The 13,994-nt window shown below is 35.2% G+C and overlaps 1 protein-coding gene across 1 annotated transcript in view; it reads left to right on the top strand.

The window, feature by feature from the left end:
• The window catches only part of LOC113059237 (regulating synaptic membrane exocytosis protein 2-like), a 136,116-nt gene that overhangs the window by 100,059 nt on the left and 22,063 nt on the right, over positions 1–13,994 (top strand). Inside the window, 3 exon segments of the mRNA XM_026227582.1 lie at positions 908–1,074; positions 11,469–11,583; positions 11,585–11,687. Coding sequence (XP_026083367.1) covers positions 908–1,074; positions 11,469–11,583; positions 11,585–11,687 — 385 coding nt within the window.

Below are 13,994 nucleotides of genomic sequence, written 5' to 3'. Positions count from 1 at the left end.
AGATTAAGTGCCATATACAGTCATATCGCCTTCCCTTTGTATCCTTTTAAGCGTGTGGTATGAAAAGCATTGTACAGGCACTCGAGTTGTGCAGAATTCTATTTAAAGCAGGTAAAGACTCTGTTTGTTTGGTTTGTCTAATAGAGGCGCCATTTAGGACGTAATGTTTATAATCAGCATAGCAAGCCATGAGCAACTTATAAATAAATGTTACATAAGATCCCACAGTGCTGTACCTCTCCATGTCTATCCAAGAGAGAATAGCCAGGAACCCCTTAGTGTAAATGCAGTGGCTTTCATTTTAATGATGCTTGTTGTCTTTTTTTAGGCTTCTTTAAAAAAAAAAAAACATATATAATATATGTATTTTTGCTTTTATCCAAAACAAGCAACTTTGCATTCAGGGTAAACGTTATCAGTTCATGCATTCCTTGGAAATCAAACACATATTGTACAGTTTGAGTTTAAGTAATTCTCATTAATAGAATTTTATTATTATTATTATTATTAGTCATGTATTATTTTGTCTATTTATTTATATTAATTATTTTTATATTTATTTGTTGTTGTTATTTGATGGTTGATATGTACATCAATTTTTATTCTTTTTGAATTTATTATTTATATTTGAATAGTTGTCATTTCTGCTGTTGTTATTGTTTTTCATTATTATCATTTGTTATTTTTAATTCATTGTAGATATTTTAGATTAAGCTCTTAGTTTGTGTGAAATTTCTCTGCCTCTAACATGGAAGTAATGCATAGAAAAGTAACCCCCCCCCCCCCAAAAAAAAATCCTACTGTCATTTTTGCCCTTCTCCCTATTCTCTATGCCCTCTATGCCCCTTTGTATTTTCTGTTTGCTGTCTCTAAGCATCTGACTGCTTGTGTTGTGTTTGTTCTGCAGCGTTCAGCCAGGGATCCTCAGCGGGGAGAAAACCTCTCGGCCAAGTCTTCGGACAGTGATGTTAGCGACGTGTCCGCTGTGTCGAGAACCAGCAGTGCGTCTCGATTCAGCAGCATGAGCTACATCTCTGTCCAATCAGAACGGCCGCGGGGCAGCCGCAAGATCAGGTGAGACGGCCTCTTCTCGAGTCAGAATCACTGTCAAACCTGTGCGTTAGAGTTTAGTCCAGGTATAGTCCACAGTGAGGGCTGTTCTTTGAGGCCACGTACATACTGATTAGTGTAGGAGTGAATTCCTCATGTTTTGGCATCTCCTGGCTGTAGACAAGAAACATGTATGCCAATAGTTTAACTAATAATTAATAATAGCTAATAACAGTTTAGTAATTCGGTGTTTTAGACCAAACTAAAAATTTATTATTACAGTATTATTCAATGCGATTTTATTTTCATTTTTTTCAGTTTTCTTTTTCTTTTTTATTTTTTTTGTTTCAATTTTTCAAATCATAAAAATACTTTTAGATTTAGTTTTGGAAAAACCATTTCCATTTGGCAGTTATTACAAGTTATTATGGGTGGTATGATTATTAATCATACCACCCACCATCCGTTCACAGACCGTCAAATGCATATTGCACACATAACTAGCAAAAACTATCCAAACCCTTGCCGTTTTAATTTAATTGACCCGCTTCAAGGAAATGTCTTACCAGTCTGCCCGGATACATCTTTATTTACCCGTTTTCTTCTTATTTACCATTCAGAACTGAAAATGCCTTATTACAGTGTAATTCCTGAATTTGAATTGAAAATGGACACAGAATTTGAATTTGGATGTAAGGAAGTTAAATGGAAATTCAAAGCAGTTCATATGTGAAATAATCCATATTAACTGCTTGATGAACATTTATTGTCTTGAATGGCTGTAGTTGGTCTCTTAAAACAGTCTCTTTCAGTTAAAGTTAAAGTGGACAGTTCTTAGCCAAATATTAGTCTGACTGTGTGAAAATTTAATTCTACGTCAGCGCTATAAATATTGTTGGCTCTGTAATGAATTGCTTGTTATGTTTCTCATTTCTAACTCGCTTTGGTTAAACTGGTATCCATATTTACGAATGGGTCAAGATGCATCTCATATCTGAAACTTCCAGGCATACATTTGGTTATAGAATGAAGTTATCACTCTTGTAAATACCTGCTGTGTGCAGAACACGATTAAGCACACAGAAAAGGAGTGATGATCATATTTAGCTGCAGTGTGTACATGGCCTGAGAGAAATATAGTTCTGTAGGCCTCATCATTTTCTGGGTATAAGGGCGTTCAGGATTGGGTTCAGTTTGAGTGAGTTTGGCTTCAAATCAATGCAGACTAAACATTTTAAAGTCATTACATTTTCAAGTGAATGTGAACACCATTTCAAATGCTTGGGGTCGTCAATTTTCTTGGTAAGCACAACAGACTTCTTTAAAAAAATATATTGTACTGACCTCAAGCTTTTGAATGACAGTATAATTTTATAGCGTTTGTCTGTCATCCAATTATTTTCTAAATTGGCTCTGTGTAACTGAACACAAAGTTACATTTACTATTAGTAAATAATCACCATCAACCTAGTGCACTCTCATACAACATACTAGATGTGAATATTTAAGTTCTGCGAGCTGTGCAACACATTTTGTTCCATCATATGTGCCTCTGTTGTTTTTACTGTTTGCATTGCGTTATTTGGTTGTGTTGTCATTCATTCATTCTTACGTTGCAGTTTACATTCAAGTACTGTTGACACCTTTTCTGTGCTTCATTTTTGTTCTGCATGCTGCTTGCACCTCTGCTTCTACTTCTGCCAGCCACACCCACAGCAATGAAGTGCAGGGGCGGAGCCTCTACAGGGAGAGGGAGGAGTCGGTGGGGGAGGCGTTACAGGAGGGACGGGAGGATGGAGGGTTAGAGGACAGAGGGAGCAAGAGAGGAGGGGGGAGGGCAGGAAAGCTTAGGAGACAGACAGATAGTGTAGACAGAGAGGAGGCAGAGCTGGAGGAGGAGTCTGAAGAGGGTGTGGCCCAGAGGACAGTCTCAGAGATGGACCTCAGGTAAACTATAGCCATGGCAACCATCTGTATCTTATACCATAACTACAAGACATTCCGTTGGATATAAACATATTTACTGTTCATGCCTAAACAAGGTGCACTTGAATGGTTTTCAGACTTTCCAAGTTTTACCCTTAAATTGATAGTAATACAAAAAATTGATAATACAGTATTCAAATTATATTTAACATTTTTTGTCAAAAGTACAGTTACTTTTAGTATTTATTTATTTAAAACTGTTAAATAAAACAAAATGTTTACAAACATTACATCCAGTGTTATTTTAGCGTCATTGTGGTACTTCCATAATTTTCACTAACTTTTGAATTAGTTTTATTATATACCGTATATATATATATATATATATATATATATATATATATATATATATATATATATATATATATATAATTTTTTTTTTTTTTTTTTTTTTTTTTTTTTTTTGTAAATTTGTATTAGTTTTTTACAAAAGCAATTGCAACAATAATAATAATAATAATTGTTGGAAAAGCTCCCAACTCTAGTCCAGTGAAATGAGTGTATAGATACAGTAGATGGCCAGCCATGGTGACCTGCTCATGATGGATGAATCAGCCATGTTTCAGCTTATGTGTGTTTAGTGTCTGTATGGTATATTAATGTGCTGCAACTAAAATTCAACGCTTATGACGGCTTTATTTGAGGTTTATTAAATGTGTTTTATTTTAATGTCTTCTAATAACCCTTTTGCCCATGTAAAGGCCTCCATTCAGATACAGCTTCATATTCACTTGATCTTATTATAAAATTTGACCTTATTTTCACGAGAATTAAGCAGTCCCTGATTCTGTTATTTAGAGTTAGATTTTGTATTTGATATAATTTTGTTTTATACTGTAGCTAACAGCCATTCTCATTAAAATGAAAACAATATTTGACACAAATGACACACAATGATTTTTAGAGGTATAATTATGTTACAGTAAAATACTGTAATTGCTATGCTGTAAAATACTTTATAATTTTTGTTATTTTAGTATTATTGAGATACTATTGTAGTTTGTAGTTTATATATATATGTATATGTTTTTGTAATTTTTACTAGTTTTTAATTGTAGTTTATTTATATTTTGAATTTTGAATATATATATATCCATCCATCCATCCATCCATCCATATATACATAAATATAAACAAAAATGTTTGTATTAGGTTTTATTGTAGTGTTTGTTAACTATAATAAACATTTGATTCTGTAATGTATTTATTTATTTGTTTTACTTAAATATAAACTTAAACAGCAGAAAGAAAATGAGATTTACTACCATTAATAATCAAGACCATAGTCTTAATTGTGATGAAATAATGCCAGTGTCATGAAAAACAGATTTAATTTTCTTAATACCTGTACAAAAGATCATATCTGCTTTCTTTTGATTACTTGATGAAATAAGATTCACCCATATATGCATCAGGGGTGCATCAGTCCAGCTCTTTCTCTCATCACCACATTTGTGATACTTCTGAGCTCATGTTCTTCATCTCTCAGTTTTGACAGAGCTCTTGTCATCTGGGGCTCTGACCGATGCATTAGTCTCTGATCAAGTTTGTAATGAGGGAGATAGGAACGTGATTTCCTTTGTTAGAAAGTGACTGGAAGCATACGCAGACCTTTGAAGCGAAACGCTGATCATATTGCGTTAAATGAACATGTGAATGGATGGATTCATATTATGTATAAGGAACAGTGATATAGCTGAAGAGGCAAAAAGTGTTTGCTTTCAATGGTGATCTTTCTGTCTGTATGTGTTCACTGAGGCGTGATGGATCAGCCAATATGTGCTTTGAGAAAACAGGAAGTGATGTCAGCAGCGATTACATTGACTCATCAGGTGACTTTTTTTTTTGCAATATGTCAGAGGCATGATTTTTGGTGGCAGTTCTCTGGGGGTTAGTTATGCAATCTCATGACTAATATACATGAAACTAGCAAGCGGGAACAAGAAGGAAAACAAAGCCATAAAGAGGTTACTTAGCATTGCCTTACAAGTCATAAAGAGTCAGTGAGGTTTGTGAGTGGCTCCTGAAGCTTGTGTTCACAGCACACAGACGATCATGAGATGTTTCAACTCTTTTTTTTTTTTCATTTCCGTAGGTTTCTGTGGTATTATTAGCCTCTAGTCGGACCATTTCAAATCAGATATTCAGTGTCAAATGCAGAAGTCCTTTAGAAAGTATCGTAAGAAAATGAAGTTTAATTCTCTTTAACTTAACTAAATCCATTAATAACATAATTATTAAAATTAAAAAATATAATTTTAGACATCTTACAATAAAACACTTTACAATAAGATCCATTAGTTAAAATTAGGAATACATGGATGCAAACCTCCTTTCTGTGAGCCTGTTCTGATTGGTCAGAGGGCCCAGTCTGTTGTGATTGGTGTACCATGTACAGTGCATCTGAAATGATACCCCCATTGCCATAGTTCTGTATTTAAAACGCTCAATAGAAAATATAAGCATCTATTATTTTTAAAATTGTGATTCAGTGGAGCCAGCTGGTCCAAATAAACAGGTTACTGAGCCTTCACTGAAGCATTTAGTGAATCTCACGTTTAGTTTTTTACTTCCTGAGATTAGAGAAGCAGTCGTCAATAAAATAACATGTTTGATGGCGGGGTCAAGTTGGTCTATGACCAACGTAGAACATAGACAGGAATTATGCAAATGTGTTACCCTGTGACGTGTAGCCATCACGGAAGTGGGATTCAAATTACTAACAACTCGTTTAGGCTGTAGAGAGTCGATTCTTTATTTTGGGAGACGATAACTTTATTTATTGTGCACTTTCAGCTTTCCTGATCGTTTACATTCACATGCAGCTACATTACACACTGCATAAAAAGGCAATCTTGGAAATGGCATAATATGGGCACTTTAAAAAAAGTTACAGAAAAGTGTGGCATTGTGGCAGAGTTCAATAGAGATAGAAAAGTGGCTTTCGAAGTCAATATATTTTCTTTATATAACTTTAATCACAAGCCTATAGTCCACCGTAATTTGACTTTTTTTTTTAATGCGTTCTGTTATGCTCGATATAAGCTGTTTTCAAATGCAAATCTGAGTTCTGTTTGATAGACTCTGACTCATTCTGTGCCGCCTGCAGTGGGTACGTTTGGGGTTGATGAGCCGAGTTGGATGTACAGTAGATGCTGTGGGCATTAGGTGGTACGTGAAATGCTTCTTTGATGGTAGAAAAATTCTAGTATTTAAATATGGTCAGAAAGCATAATTGTTATTTTTAATGGGTTTTTTTTAATGGACAACTCTTCAAATATTTAAAGAATACATGTTAATGGTAATATTATCATCTCATTCAACTTCATCGTTAAAGTGAAACTGAAGCTGCTCTGATATTGCGATAAGACACTAATGCTGACTTTCTGCTTTGTATCAAATCATCAGCATCTCATTTTCAGAAATGTCAATTAGAGACTGTCTGACTAAGCTTTGAAAGCTCATTCTTCATTTGCAAGATGTTGTAGACACTTTCCGTTTTCAAGCATGAGAAAAAAAAATAGATGCTGTCGACTATATCACACTGTCAGTATTTGCCATTTTTGATCGGGACTAGAAGTCGATGATGGGACTAAATTTCATTAGCAACACCAGCAATATCTTCTGTAGCTTCTGAAGGACAGTACTAAATATATATAGTACTATATATATTTATTTACATCTTCATCCTGTTCAAAAGTTTTCACCCCCACTCTTTAAGGGTTGTATTTCCCTCTGGCGTTAATATGAGTCAATACTCTAGACTAAAAATGCACAGCACTTACAAGTAGTGGATAAAACAGTTCATTTTAAATAAATGTGAACATTCTTATTAGTACCTTTTATTACCACCTGTCCACTGACCTTGCATGGGAATCTGGGATTGCCTTTTCCATGAGGGATACAGAACAGAAGGAAGAACGTAGCCCAAAGCATGTATCCTAAAATTCAACAGCATTGTACTACCAGCCAGATTTTGAAATAGTCTTTGTGTCAAGAACGCACATATAAGGCCTTAAAATACTACATATGTGGGCAACTCACATTTTAGAATGGAAGTGAGAACTTTGTTTTTCTGCTATTCCCTTTTTTTTATCTCAATATTCATGACCCATGTTTGCTGACATATCTGAGCTTGCAACATTCTCATTATTTACAAAATTTAAGGAGAGGATGTTAAAATGTATCCTTTATTTATGTTTTGTGTTTGTTCATTTTAAGCTAAACCAACTTTTTTCCTCCCTATGATTGTGAAATGAAGACCATCACATCCATCACTTCCACGATGTCAGTTTTCAAAAAGCAAAACAACAACAAAAAAACAATTAAAATAATTTATTAGTGTGCAGCTCAAGAGCAGATTTTATTTTATTCAGGGTATCAGAGCCCTTGTGTATTTGACATGAAAAAAATATGTATTTATAGTGGTTGTGTTTGAATTTCATGCCTTAACTAAATTTGTAGTCCTTAATAAGCTACATTCATTTAGACAGACAATTAACCGAAACACCAAGGACCCACGGCATTGTTTCCATAGAAACTGATTGTCTGCATCACCACCTCTATATACTGTAAATTCAAGGACAGAGATGGTGCCCTTGTTCTTTTTGTCTTTTTATCATCATATTTGTTGCATCCCTTCCCACCCTGCACAGTATGTTATTATGATGCGTTCATACAGGTTGCACGCTTCAGACATTATGCGAGTTACATTTCATCGTGAACCTGCATAATGACCTGAAGTTTGTTGCAAATTTGAAGGTATGGTTGCATTTTCTTATAGTTACACATTGCATAGCTATCATAGCAAGGCGATGCAATGAACCTGAAAACCTGAAACCATGCACATTCCGTCAAGAAGAGAGGATGTTTTATGCTTACTCTGGTTTTAGCACTTCAGTGGTCCAAATTTGAGGTGTAGAGTGCCTCTAAATCAAGAAAATGGACCTGAGCCACTGCGTGAACACAAAAATATCATGCAGGTTTTGTTTGGTGTAAAGGTACATCGTGGCCTAAATGAAAATTCACTTAGCAAAATCTGCATGAAAAAGGAACAGTCTGTTCAGCTGTGAATGAGTAAAAAACATCCCCAGAGAGACATTTGCCTGAGGGATGGCCTTATCTGCCAAGACCTCCTGACAGACCATCAGGAGAAGCTTTGGATGGAGACTTTGGCCTTTGGTAGAGAGATGTCCACTTTGGCTGGAGGTGGAGCTCAGGTGATCGAAGTCAAATTAGATGAGCTGATATTGTCATCAGGAAGTAGTTGGAAAACTATTGCTCTGTTCCAAAACCTAGTGAGCTGCCTTCCTGCTATACTATTTACATAGGCATTAAAAAATAAAAATAAAATCTTACATTATTTTTATCACACCCAATAAGTCTTTATTTCATTTTTATATTTTAATTCAATATTAAATCAAGCCCCATGATTTTATTATTATTATTATATTTTTTAATTTATTTTATTTTATTTATTTATTTTTAAGGCCAATGTTGTAAGGCCAACATTTCAAGGTGCTGATTTCTTCATTTGGAGCTTTACTTCAAAGAATCAAAGCTAATAAGTATTTTTTTTTTTTATGCAGAGCAGGTAAGGTCCATATTTCAATATAATTATGGTAGATATATATATATATATATATATATATATATATATTTTTTTTTTTTCAAACCTTTGGCCAGGTTTTCAAACTACAGATTAGTCCTTGTCGATCCATATAAACCATTGAGTACAACCACAGTTATTAAGTTAAGTTACAACCACATAAGTCTTATTCTTATTGTCTTTGTGAATTTGTTTGCAATCTATAGTACGGATAATTCCCTCCGTCAATCAGGTGGTGTGACATAATCCAGAGAGACAGATGTATCTTGTCATCACAGCAGCATGAAAGATTTTGTAAATTGGCATCCTGTGTTAATCTCCATCTGGGTTTTGTGTCGGACACAGCACTTTGAGCCGTTCTCATTACAGTGATGAGAGGAGGGTAATGGCAATCTGAAGCCCTGCGGCGGTGTAACACTTCTCTTCGTGAAATATGAGAGTCTCATGTGCAGCGCTGCTGGAGGGAGCTGTCTGCATGATAAATATAGCGTCTGGCATCATCCCGTCCAATCAATCACTCAATGGAATAGTATCTCTTTAGAGCCGTGATTTAACTCTCAGAACGTTGTGTTGGGTTGTGATTTTCCCCAGAGACTTGTATCGCTATAATCAGACAAGAAACATACTCTACACAATTGATTCTGCTCAGTTGTATTGCTGTACATTGATAACAGTAGACCTCAAACTCAAAACAGATTCTACAAAATGCCATTTTGAGCTGTAGTTTGCTATTGCACCCCTTGTAGCCGCTTTGGCAAAGTAACACGTGCATGCATTTTGTAATCAACATTTGAATGCATCATTTGAATCCAACAAACCATAATTTTGGAGTATCTTTTCAGTGCTGTTTGCTTGGAACAAATTAGAAAGAAAAAATAAATCACAGAGGTCTCTGTTTAATCCCACAAGAATTGATACATGAAAGAGATTTCAAATGTGATTTATTTGGTGTGATTTCTCAGTGCATTTGACTGGATAAATAGTTCACTACTGTAGCGTGTGTAGTGATTTATACTGATACTACAACAGTATTTTCCACTCTTTCTCAGAAATATATCAGTCCCAAATGTTTTAGGATCTAAGATTAGCAGATTACAGACAGATTGATGTGGCACGGCTGTATTTGAGCAGGGTTTATGGACAGAGCTGCCTTTTGAAAAGTCTAATAGTAGTAATTGAAGAACATGTCAGAGCTCATTGATTTCTCTCATATGTTTCTCTGGCTCTAATCGCATTGATGATGAAGAAGAGCAGACCTATGGCTGGATGTGTATCATTTAAAACCATTTATAATCATTAAGATTTCATTAGGATCCTTTGCCCAGGAAGTCATTTGTCTTTTCACTTCACAGTTCGCTCACAGCCACGTGAGATACTAATCTTTTTACACGTGTCCTTTTTTTTCTTTTTTTTTCATGCTGATAGATAAATAGAGACCAGTCTGTGTGGTATATAGAGCAGCATGCATTTCAGTGCTGAATAAGTGAACTTAACAGATCAAACGCAGTCATTTCACTGAATGATTCATGCCTGAGATATTGTTCACATCAGTTAGAATGAAATGGGTGAACGTTTTTTGTTTTTAGGAACGGTTTTACTGGAAGTGTGTGAGCTGTGACTCGCAGTATGCTGCTAAACAGCATTTTTAGACAGTATAGGCATGCTCCCATCAATCCCATAACGCATTACCACAAGCTCAAGTTCATTCAATTATTTTATCAGGGTGGAAAATTATTGCTTACATTCTACAACATTCTACAACTCAAGTTGTTCTCCTATACCTTTCTGTGCTATGTATTTTACATGCTTATTATTCTTTAAATATACTGCTTTGGTACATTAGCAACATGCTATGTCAGACTCATGTGTAGCATTTTGTATTTTTTGTTATTTATAATATTATTATTTAATATTTATTAAATAAAGTTTATTGTATTGTATTGTAATTTTAAATATTTTATTATACATTTTTGAAAAGTATCACATGAAAAAACAATAGTCAAACAGTAGTATGCTACATTGTGACATGATTTTATTATTATTATTTATTTTAAAATTTTTTACAAAGTGTATTAACTTTTGGTAATCCATTCAAACATAAACGAAGAAGGGGATGTTAAAAATTGAGGCTTTCATTGTGTTGTTGGATACTGCTTTTTTTTTTGAGTATTTATTTATTAGTTTTTTTTATTTGTGAAAAAAAAACTAAATATCCTTGAAACAACTACAGATACAATCTCTACAGATACAATACAATCTCTAAAAACAAGTCTTATGCATTGTTGCTACTCAATAGTTAAAGAGTTTTAGCCATTTTAACATTTTTTACTTTTTTCAATGTGTTCAGTACACTGCAAAATATTTATGAATAGAATAGAATAGAATAGATTCACGAGCATAAGCACTATTGAGAGAGCTAGCGACGGTTGTTTAACATTGTAGATTGACGCTCTGTTGGTAGTTGAATAAATAACTTGCGCATGTTCTTTATTTTACTCTGTTTACTTGTTAGACTACTAAAACTTAACATCTAGAACATTAGGCCCATCCCAAAACTTTCCCGTAAAGCAGCCTAAGCTGATTGGAGGCCTAAACCCTTTAACCTTGGCTTTGACCTTATTCTGACCTGAGTCTCCATTCCCCTTCACCCTCTACTTACCTATCTCTCTACTTTCTCTCTTCCATCATTCATCCATCCATCCATCCATTCATCCATCCTCCATCCATCCTCTACTCTTCCCTTCCACCGCTTTTCCTCCTCTCTTTCTGTCTCTCCTCTTTGGGCCATCACTGACAGTAAATTTACGTCCAAAATGAAAAACAGGCAAATGGGAACGGCGGCCGGGGGCAACATGACCAAGAGCACCAGCATCGGCGGAGACATGTGCAGTCTGGAGAAGACCGACGGCAGCCAGTCGGACACGGCCGTGAGCCTGGTGGGGAACCGTTGACAAGAAACGGCGCTCCAGTATCGGCGCCAAGATGGCGGCAGTCGTGGGTTTGAGCCGAAAGAGCCGCAGCGCATCGCAGCTCGGCCAGACAGGTAGGAGTCCAATAACATCTGTCCATTTCATGTTTGTCTCTTAACTAAACGTCCTTTAGTTTACTTTTGTTGTCTGTATGTTCTTCTCAACCCTTTAATGAGCGTACTTTTCTTGTATCAGCTCTAACAAACCTAATAACATTTGTTAAACCCGCCTGTTTCTCAAAAGTGTAAATTGGGTCGGAGCAGGACCGAGGACCGCCAAAATTATTGAGACCCTCTGTTTCACACCATTCTTTCTTTCTGTTGCCATTTCTCTAAAGTGACAACTGTTTGCAGCTTTTCATTTCAGTCGAGTGTGCAATTAATTATTAACCAGCTGGTTAAAATCCGGAACATTCTGTGCTGTTGCATTATGATTGTTTAATTTGCCATAGGTAACATGATATCACTGTGATTTTTGGACATATACTGTGGTAATGTCATGTTTTTGGACATTTATCATCGCAATACTATGGTATTCTTTGACTACATATAATTAAGTACTATGGTATCAAAATACCATGATATTACTATATCACATGTCCAAAAACATGGTATTTTATCATAGTAATACCAAGTCTTCTTGTCGATGATGTGCATAAAGTTTGAATATTTTTGTTGCATTATGATTGTTTTATTTGAAATGACACGTTGCTGGATGGTTTTTGTTTGGTATCTGATTTAAAGTGCTCATTAATATTTAATTGCAGTTAGGATTGTTAAAGCTCTGGGCTGGTACTTTATAGGTTCGAACCCTGGAAGGAGCCGTCAATGAAGCATCACTGTTGCCCTCTTGATGATTTTTATTCTCAGGTGCAGCAGTCTGAAGCGTATCTCACAGCCATCAGACGGTAATACCATGGTACTTTTGATATATATACCATGGCGATGAATTGTATTTATGTGGCACTAAAGAGCAGAAAGCAGGTCCAAAAAAAAAAACATGGCACATTTTGGTACTTTATTCTTGGTAAGTTTACTCTATTCTCATTGTATGCGAAATTGTATCGCCTTGTTTTTTGGACATGTACTGTGGAAATATTACTCTTTAAAGTACCTTGTTGTACAATGTAAATTCCATGCTTTATGAATATATTCACATTCAGTATATTGATTTTCATGAATATATCATAGTATTACTATAGTACATGTCCAGAAAAACATAATTTTTCAAACATTTACAGTACCATGTTGTTACTGTACCTGTTTTTAATGGACATTTAATTGGGAATGAACTCTGGTATTCTGTGATATTATAATAAATATTATGGTACATACACAAGATGGTTTACGCAACTGGTCAAAGTATTTTGGTTTTAAATCGATATTAGGAAATGTGATACATTTAGTCATCAGTGTTGCATTAAATTTAAAAGATTTAAAAAAAAAAAATCTTAACAAAAATGCTGTTCTTTTGAACTTTCTGTTCATCATAGCATCCCGGAGGAAAAACAATATAATAATATATACATATATTTTAATCTATTAATTTTGGCCTTGGAGAGTATAAGAGCCTTCTTTTTAAAAGATTACAAAAATCATAATGACCTCAAACTTTTGGACAGCAGTTGTAGTAGTTTGGATTACCATTTAAATAACATGTAGTATAATAATAATTCAGTAACATGGTATTGGACATTATAGCCATCTGACAACACCATTGTACCACGGTATCATCGCAAAGACATTTTTTTAATGGAATACATTATTAATTCAATGCAAATATTTTGGCAGTACACAGCAGTTCTAAGACACCTTCTGTTATAGATTACTGATTTCTGCTTCGCATCATTTCTCCCATATTCAGTCTGTCCAGAGTTTCCATGGTTTGCTGTACTTAAGGAGCGTGAGTGTATTCTCTAGTGTGGTCATGTTTATCTCATCTGTTGGAGTCAATGGGCAGCTGATAAAAACAATCTTTTAAAAATGACAGTCTGTTTATCCTGAGGTCAGTGGATTTCTATGCCCACGCTCATCCTCTAATCACCTCATTGGCTGCCACCAGCTGGCTCAGGTCTGGATGGTGGCGTGCAGGTAGATCACATGCCCAAAGAAATGAGCACAGCCCATCAGACGGCTCGTGCTCAGCCTGCACATGGCAGTGTGTTTTTAATAAGTTGGGCTGGTTGCCAGGGGCCGTAGCACTCTGTCATATCTCTTGGGGTGTGTTGTGTCTTTCTTTAAGCCTCCTTCCATTAACAGTGTTTTGCTTGCAAAAAAAATAAATAAAAGAGTACAAACACAGTTGCTTTGTTGTTGTTGTCGTCGTCGTTGGAAGAAATTTGGCAGCATAGTATTATTTTTGCTGTTGCATTTCTTGCATAA

This window comes from Carassius auratus, chromosome 41 (genome assembly GCF_003368295.1).
Source record: "Carassius auratus strain Wakin chromosome 41, ASM336829v1, whole genome shotgun sequence".
NCBI classification, from domain to species: domain Eukaryota; kingdom Metazoa; phylum Chordata; class Actinopteri; order Cypriniformes; family Cyprinidae; genus Carassius; species Carassius auratus.
The sequence above is the reverse complement of the archived record's forward strand: the minus strand, read 5'-3'. Positions and strand labels throughout refer to the sequence as shown.